This window comes from Mandrillus leucophaeus, unplaced genomic scaffold, assembly GCF_000951045.1.
Source record: "Mandrillus leucophaeus isolate KB7577 unplaced genomic scaffold, Mleu.le_1.0 Scaffold305, whole genome shotgun sequence".
NCBI classification, from domain to species: Eukaryota; Metazoa; Chordata; class Mammalia; order Primates; family Cercopithecidae; genus Mandrillus; species Mandrillus leucophaeus.
The window spans coordinates 489,071-496,775 of NW_012103199.1; the positions used below are offsets into that span (position 1 = coordinate 489,071).

Sequence of the window (7,705 nt, forward strand, 5' to 3'; positions counted from 1 at the left end):
CTCCTCGGGGTGTCCAGGCTCATTCCTCGGATCCCCAGTGGGTTTGCCCTGGCCTGAGCTGGGTGGCACTGGCGGGCTGGGAGATGCACCCCATGTCTGCCGAGTTAGAACTGCTTTGGAAAGGTTCCCCGCCAGGACCTGTGTCAGCCACACGGAATGCCCCCAGCACAGCCCCACGTGGCAGAAACCGCCCCTGTGTCACGGGCTGTCAGGCTCCTCGACCGTGTCCCCCCGGGGGGCTCGTTCCTTCTGTAGCTGTGAACAGTTGCCTGAGGTCACGTACAAAGCTAGTCGGACCCCTCAGGACAGGCCACTGGCATTGTTGGCAGGAAGTCGCTTGTCGTTTGTCGACACGGGGTCCTTACAAGTCCGTGTCAGTGTTTTCAAGACCGCGCCTCGTTGAGTTCTGGCTCCTCAGGAGGGCGCCTCCCTTTTCTGTGGGTCCTGCGGTTCCCCCTGGGCCCTGCACGGATGCGCCACACTGGCCGCAGCCCTGGCCTGCCTTTCCCTCCGCCCATACTAGGCCCGGGAGTGGGGGCAAGGCCCTGGGGGCCTGGCAGAGGCCCAACCTCTCGGCTTTTGCCCTGGTGTTGGGCAGAGGGGCTTGGTGTCTCCCAGCCTCCGTTTCTGCCACGTGTGCATAATTTGCCAAACGTCCTGTACTGTAACCTGGAGTGACTGCGCGGGCGGCCACAGCACCTCAGGGGGCCCCGTTCAGGAGACGCTTGTTACCTGTTTGGTGTCCACCAGCGGCACAGCCCTGCCAGGCAGGAGGTGCCCCACCTTACTGAGGATCAAACTGACATGCGGAGAGATGGAGTCATTTTTTCGAGTTTATATTCTCCAAAAAAGGCAAAGCAAAGATTTGAACCCGTTTGTCAGGATAGAAGGAGCCTGCGACCCAGCACGGCAGCACCGGGCGGTCCCGGCTGTGGTCCGTGGTAGTTAACGTGGGGCTCCTGCCGCCTTCTGCGCTGGCTTTGGGAAGTCACTGGCTTTTTCCTTGTGGAGCTTCTGCCCGGCGTGGGCTTCCCACCCGGAAGGCATCCCCCTTGCTGTGGAGTTCCTTGCCTGGAGGTCCCTGCCCACCCGGAGGCTGCTTCTCCAGCCCCAGCAGTTGCCGGCAGGGGTGCCTTGGTGGAGAAGGGCAGAGGGCTGGCATGTGACCTGCGGGGTAGTCACCGGAGGGTGGGAAGAGGCGGCCAGCTGCACAGTTCCCCCCACAGCCCCTCTGGTGCCAGAGCAGCGGCTGCTGCAGTTGGCGTGCAGGGAACTGAGTCCTGGTGTGTGTGTTGGCTCAGCTCAGTTCAGTTCCTCCCAGAATAAGGTAGAAGGAGCCAGCAGGGCCCATGAGCGCGCCTGTGGTGGGTACAGGTGGCCCCCGGGTGCCCTGGGCGCATAGTGGCCTGGCCTTGCCATAGCCCTTCATGGAGAAAGGAAGGTGCGTGTGGGGCGTGGGGGCTGCCTGCCTGGCACGGGGTGGAACACTGCCCAGCGCTTAGTGAGGACAGCACCCCAAACCTCTGTGTGCACACATGGCCACCTGGAGGACCAGAGGTGGGAACAGCGTGACTGCAGGGGTGACGGGGAGGAGGTGAAACTGTAGAGGTGACAGGGAGGGGTGATTGCAGGGAGGTGGTGGTGGGGAGAGGGATGGTGGGGGAGGGGTGATGGTAGGGTGACTGCAGCAGTGATTGGGGAGGGGTGGCTGCAGCGGGGAGGTGATGGGGGCAGGAGGCGTGTGGTGAGCAGACACGACCTCAGTGTCAAACCAGGGGTTGAGTCAAGGTATCCGGCTCGGGCCGCTGGGCAGCTGAGGGGGTCCGGTGGGGATCTTCTCTGTGGCCCAGAGGCATGGCAGAAGAAGGCGTTACATCTCCTCCTTTATTAGAGTGGAAGATTCTGAGCGTGGCTTAGGTGGTTCTGAACTGTGGTGACGTTTCCACCCTGCCACTGCCTGTCTTCCAGTTTGACTTGCTGGAAATGGACCGGCTGGAGAGGCCACTGGTCAACCTGCCGCTCCTCCTGGACCCGCCCTCCTATGTGCCCGACACGGTGGACCTCACCGACGACGCTCTGGCCCGAAAATACTGGCTCACCTGCTTCGAGGAGGCCCTGGACGGGGTGAGGGCTCTGGGTGCCGACTAGAGGATTCCGAGGTCGCGGCCCGGGCTAACCTTCCAAGGCTCCCGGGGGCAAAGACAAGGTGGCGAAGTGGGACAGGGAGGTGTTTTCCAGAAACCCCTTGATCTCCGTCTGAGTGTGAGGGGGGTGGTTTCTGTTTCTCAGGCAAAAATACCGCTCTTGGTCACTTGGTGGGTCGGTTAGGACGTGACGTCGAGGCACATTTTGTCAGCTATTACATTTCTTCAGAAAGCAGTTTAGTAGACTTTTCCACTCCACCTGAGGTGCAGGAGGCCCTGTGGGACCCTGACTCTGAGGGTGGGGTGAGGCTCAGCCCCAACAAGCTCCGGTGAGGCCACCTGGGGGATCCTGCGTCCCACCTCCAAGGCCGGGGTGGTCCAGTGGAGCACATGCCAGGCCCGGGGCCACGCTGCCCCTCGGGAGCTCAGCTTAGGGCCGGGGAGCCCCAGTAGCAACACGCATTCGTCATGAAGCCCTCGCAGAGGCCGGGTGCTGCCGGGGTTTGTCCTGAGGGAAGAGTCCCAGCCCTGCCAGGACCAGGAGTGAGCTCTGGGCATCCAGAGCCCCGTGGCCCTGGCACAGGGTGGGGCTCGAGTCCCAGGACATGGGTCTCAGCCTCGGGTTTCCTGAGTGGTGAGGAGCCAGGGTCACTCCTGCTCCTGCCTCCCAGGGCAGCTGGGAGGGGCAAATGCCAAAGGGAAGCCTCAGGGGACTGTGAACTGTCACCGTCAGCCTTTCCTGTTCCAGTAGGAGCTGCCCTGACCACAGCCCGGGCAGCCCCCACCCTGCCCCAAGTCCCCCACAGCAGGCCCTAACCCTGCCCTGGGCAGCCCCCCACAGCTACCTCCTACCCTGCCTCAAGCAGCCCCCGACAGCTGGCTCCCACCCTGCTCTAGGCCCCCTTTAGCCGCCCCAACCCGGCCCTGGGCAGCCCCCCACGGCCAGCCCCCACCCTGCCTCAGGCCCCCTGTAGCTGTCCCCGACCATGGCCTGGGCAGCGCTTAACAGGCAGCCCCCACTCTGCCCCGAGCCCCCGGCTGTCCCATGAGGAATTCCCAAGCAGCAGGGCCATGCTTGGCTGACCCCTCCTGTCGCTGGCAGGTAGTGAAGCGCGCAGTGGCGAGCCAGCCAGACTCCGTGGATGCAGCTGAGAGGGCGGAGAAGTTCCGACAGAAGTACTGGAACAAGCTTCAGACCCTGAGACAGCAGCCCTTGTAAGTGCCCAGCATCCTGGTGTGTGACTGCCTCTTCTGCCCAGAGGGCCCCTGCACCTCTGAGAAAGTGGCTGTGATGCTGGCATTTGGACCCCAGCTGGCTGGGAGTGGGTGTGGGCCCCGGTGGCACAGTCCCCCCAGGCCCCACCTCAAGCAGCGTTTGCACTGACGGGCTCCCGAGGACATCCGTGGCGCAGCCCAGGATGTGCAGATGGGCGGGTGTTCGGCCTGTCCTGCTCAGCACCCTCTGCCGTGTCTGTCCCCAGCGCCTATGGGACCCTGACCGTGCGCAGCCTGCTGGACACCAGGGAGCACTGTCTGAACGAGTTCAACTTCCCAGACCCCTACTCCAAAGTGAGTGCAGTGTGCCCTGGCCTTCCGCTCGCTCCTGTCCCCGTCCCGCTGGCGCCGTGGGTCCTGTCTCTCTCCCGCTGACTTGGGGTGTCCTGTCCTCTCTGAGGCCATGCAGGTTTGGTAGCAGCCCCACCTCCGGCACTGGCACCACACTAGCCAGGGCCTCTGTTGGCAGCGTCTGCTGAGGAGCTGTGTTACCCCCACAGATGCTGGCGCCAGTTAGGGGTGGGGACCGCTGTGACTGGAGAAGAGGCGTGTGAGCCCCGTGTGGACATGTGTTCCTGAGAGACACAGGCTGCTTGTCTGCAGGAGCCGAGGGCCTCCCAGCTTCTGCGAGGGTGGGCGATTGTGGTTGGGGACTGCCTGCCTCTCCTGGGGCACCCTCGCTGCCTCCTAGGAGGCTGGGCAGTGACCAGAGACCTCTTACCTTGGCAATATGCAGGGCCATGGGAGCCCTCTGAGATGGGCCTTTTTGGGCATCCATCTTACTTCCCCAGGTCTGGCGGCCAGAGCCCTCCTTGGCCCCTTCTGCCAGGAGGCAGCGGGCAGCAGCAGAGGCATGGACTTCTCCCTCCCCTTCTGGGAATGGCCCGCGCCACGCCTCCCCCTCCCCCTCACACACCGAGCCTTGTGATAGGGAAAGTCTGGGTGTTGAGGGTTTTGAGGCCAGGGCTGTGGGTACCCGTGGGGGCCTTGTCCTCCACCCGTGTCCTCCCCTTCACCCACTGCTGTCACGTGGGGGCTGAAGCTGTCCTGGGCCTCTCTTCAGAGCCCTGTGCAGCTGCGCGCTGGCCGCTGTCCCGGGGCCGATGGGCTTGTGCCTGGTGGGCTTCCGGTTGGGCCTGAGTCTGTGCTCCTGAGGGGTGTGGTGTGGAACAGGCTGGGCCTGGCGGGTGTCCGGGATGGTGCTCTGCCGGGGGCCTGTGGAGACGCGGCCTGGCGGAAAGCCAGGAGCAGCCCTGTGGGCTGAGGCCATGTCTCCGCTCAGGCCTGGCGTCTGGCATTTTCCGCAGGTGAAGCAGCGGGAGAATGGCGTGGCGCTGAGGTGCTTCCCCGGGGTCGTGCGCTCCCTGGACACGCTGGGCTGGGAGGAGCGGCAGCTGGCGCTGGTGAAGGGCCTCCTGGCGGGGAACGTCTTCGACTGGGGGGCCAAAGCCGTGTCTGAGTAGGTGTCTGCGGGCTCGGGGCGGGCTCTGCAGCCTGCGGGTCCCTGTCCTGCCCCAGGCTTGCGTGCAGGACAGCGGGTCCCTCAGGGGTTGTGTAGCACTTGGTGGCTTGGTGGCTCGGGGCTTTGGGGCCCAGGGAGTGCACATGGCAGCAGCCCCAGGGGCTGTGCAGGGCCCAGCGCCCTTGTCTGTCCCCTCAGGCTCTGAGGATGCCCCTTCCTTAAGCACAGATGCTGAGGAGGCCTAGGGGTGTGGCTCCCGAAATACGGGGCTGACATTTTCTATTGTCAGGATCCAAATTCATGTTTCCTACATGTGGTAGGAATTAAACATTTCTGATGTGATGATCAGAGGGTGCTTTGCAAAGGAGTTCCCTAGACTGGCCTGTGGGACAGGCAGGTGTCTAAAGCCCGGGGCTCTGAATCTTGGAAATGAACCATTCCCACCGTAATTTACCTTCACTCCCGAAGAAGCTGCTTCCAGTCTCTGAGCCTCCCCAGGCCGTCACACCATGTCTTGCGGTCCCTGCTTGTTTTACATGTGGGGCTGGAGGGAGATGCCTGGGTTCCCGGCCCTCCCTGGGTTCCACTCGTGTCTCCAGACATAGACAAGAATGCTGCCCCCAACCGTGGCTGCCCTTCTGGGACACAGGTCCCTCCCGCAGCCTGTTGGGAGCGTTGGAGGAGGGTCCTGACCCATGGGCTTGGCCTTGTGGCCGGGGTCTCCCACACCGCCCGCGTGGGCGCCGAGCACGGGGACACTGCAGCTGCCAGTCACCGGGGTCTCCCACCACCGCCTGCATGGGCGCCGAGCACGGGGACGTACTGTAGCTGCCAGTCACCGATGGGCTTCCCTGGTCCCATGGCTCTGAGTCCACCTTAAGAAACAGCCTGCGCGCTCTCAGACCTTTGCTCCGTGGCCCCCTGAGCCTTCTGCTGATCACCGCGTATCAAGAACACTGCATCTGTTCTGCCTGGGAGCGACTGGGGTCTTCATATTGAGCGGCTGCCTCTGTCCTGCCTGGGAGGGATTTGGGGTCTTCACGTTGAGCACTCTGGCCGAAGGTTTTCGTTCTGTTTTTTCTTGACTTTCTTTTCTCCTCCTGCATGCAGTGTCCTTGAATCCGACCCCTACTTTGGGTTTGAAGAAGCAAAGAGGAAGTTACAAGGTACGGATGACCAAGTAACCTGCGTCTTGAGCTGGGGCCGTGCCTGAGCGTTCTCTGCAACAGCGAAAGCAGTTGCGGTCAGGGTCCAGGCACCTCCCCTGCTCGAGGCTCTGTCAGCCAGGCTCGGGGGCGGGGAGAACTTGCTTCCTGGAGAGACGAACCCCTGAAGATGCGTCTCCTAACCCGTGACCTGGCGCGCCGAGCTGACCGTGTGTCCCTCCCTCTCTCTCAGAAAGACCGTGGCTCGTGGATTCCTACAGCGAGTGGCTTCAGAGGTTAAAGGTATGTGGAGGGGCTTCCCGCCTCTGCCCCTGGGGACACAGCGTGGGGCCCGGGGGGCGGGTGGTCACTGGAGGGAGGTAGGCATGGGCTGCCTCCGGAGGCCCTCCCCTCCTGTTAGAGTCTCACAGTCCTGCGGGCCGAGGCCTCAGCGTCCCCTGCTCCACACTTGCCCTCCTGTCATGACCACTTCTTAGGTCACCTGCTCTAGGCACAAAGCCTTGCCAGAAGAGACAGTCACTGGCCCCTACAGGCTGATCCATCCCCAGTGCCTCTGGGGCCCTGAAGTCCTGGTCTCGGGCCCTGCAGGGGAGCCCATCCCAGCGCCTCTGGGGCCCTGAAGCCCCCGGTCTCGGCCCCTGCAGGCTGATCCATCCCCAGTGCCTCTGGGGCCCTGAAGTCCTGGTCTCGGGCCCTGCAGGGGAGCCCATCCCCGGTGCCTCTGGGGCCCTGAAGCCCCCGGTCTCGGCCCCTGCAGGCTGATCCATCCCCAGTGCCTCTGGGGCCCTGAAGTCCTGGTCTCGGGCCCTGCAGGGGAGCCCATCCCAGCGCCTCTGGGGCCCTGAAGCCCCCCGTCTCGGCCCCTGCAGGGCAGCCCATCCCCAGTGCTTCTGGGGCCCTGAAGCCCCCGGTCTCGGCCCCTGCAGGGCAGCGGGGCGGGCGGCAGGGGTGGGGTCTGACTCGCTTGGATGCACCTGTTCCCAACTGAACGTCCTGGTTTTGTCTTACAGGGGCCCCCTCATAAATGTGCCTTAATTTTCGCAGATAACAGTGGAATAGACATCATTTTGGGAGTCTTCCCCTTTGTCAGGGAGCTACTCCTTAGAGGGACTGAGGTGAGTGGTGAGGTGGTGGGTGGGGCCCTTCCCCTGGGCTTCTCTGCTCTTGGTGGGGTTGGCGCCGCCCTGGGCCTCTGGCGGTGGTCGGGCTCCTCCAGACGCAGCAGGTAGGTGCAGGTGGCAGCGTGTGGGAGGCGGCCCAGAGCCCTCATATGCTGGGGTGGAGGCTCCCAGCTCCCCGGGCTCAGGCCGAGGGTCCATGTGCTGAAGCCCAGGGCTGAGGCCAGGCTCCTGGAAGCGTGCGCCCAGCAAGGAGGCTTTGGGACTGTGACTTCATGTCAATTGGAGACAGGCAGGTCCCAAGGGCAGGCTGTGAACTCAGTTCTGCCCCTCGGCTTGGCTCCCTCCCAGGGGCCACAGAGTGGCAAGGTCAGGCAAGGTCCCTGCTCCTCAGCAGCGGGTGGCTGGCCAGGCCCGCAGAGCACAGCACCCTCACCCAGGCCCGCTGGGCACAGCACCCTCACCCAGGCCAGCCACTCGAAGGCTGGGGTGCACACAGGCACCATGCTGGGCCGGCACAGGTTCCTAAAGAGCCTGGGC

General features: G+C 63.9%; 1 protein-coding gene across 2 annotated transcripts in view; it reads left to right on the plus strand.

Annotated features, from left to right (window-relative positions):
* The window catches only part of PANK4 (pantothenate kinase 4), a 25,263-nt gene that overhangs the window by 10,786 nt on the left and 6,772 nt on the right, over nucleotides 1–7,705 (plus strand). For both annotated transcript variants that reach the window (XM_011987217.1, XM_011987219.1), the window contains exons 10-16: nucleotides 1,969–2,124; nucleotides 3,247–3,359; nucleotides 3,626–3,713; nucleotides 4,727–4,878; nucleotides 5,992–6,047; nucleotides 6,280–6,329; nucleotides 7,058–7,162. In XM_011987217.1, the coding sequence (XP_011842607.1) occupies nucleotides 1,969–2,124; nucleotides 3,247–3,359; nucleotides 3,626–3,713; nucleotides 4,727–4,878; nucleotides 5,992–6,047; nucleotides 6,280–6,329; nucleotides 7,058–7,162 (720 nt within the window). The remainder of the gene's footprint in view (nucleotides 1–1,968; nucleotides 2,125–3,246; nucleotides 3,360–3,625; nucleotides 3,714–4,726; nucleotides 4,879–5,991; nucleotides 6,048–6,279; nucleotides 6,330–7,057; nucleotides 7,163–7,705) is intronic.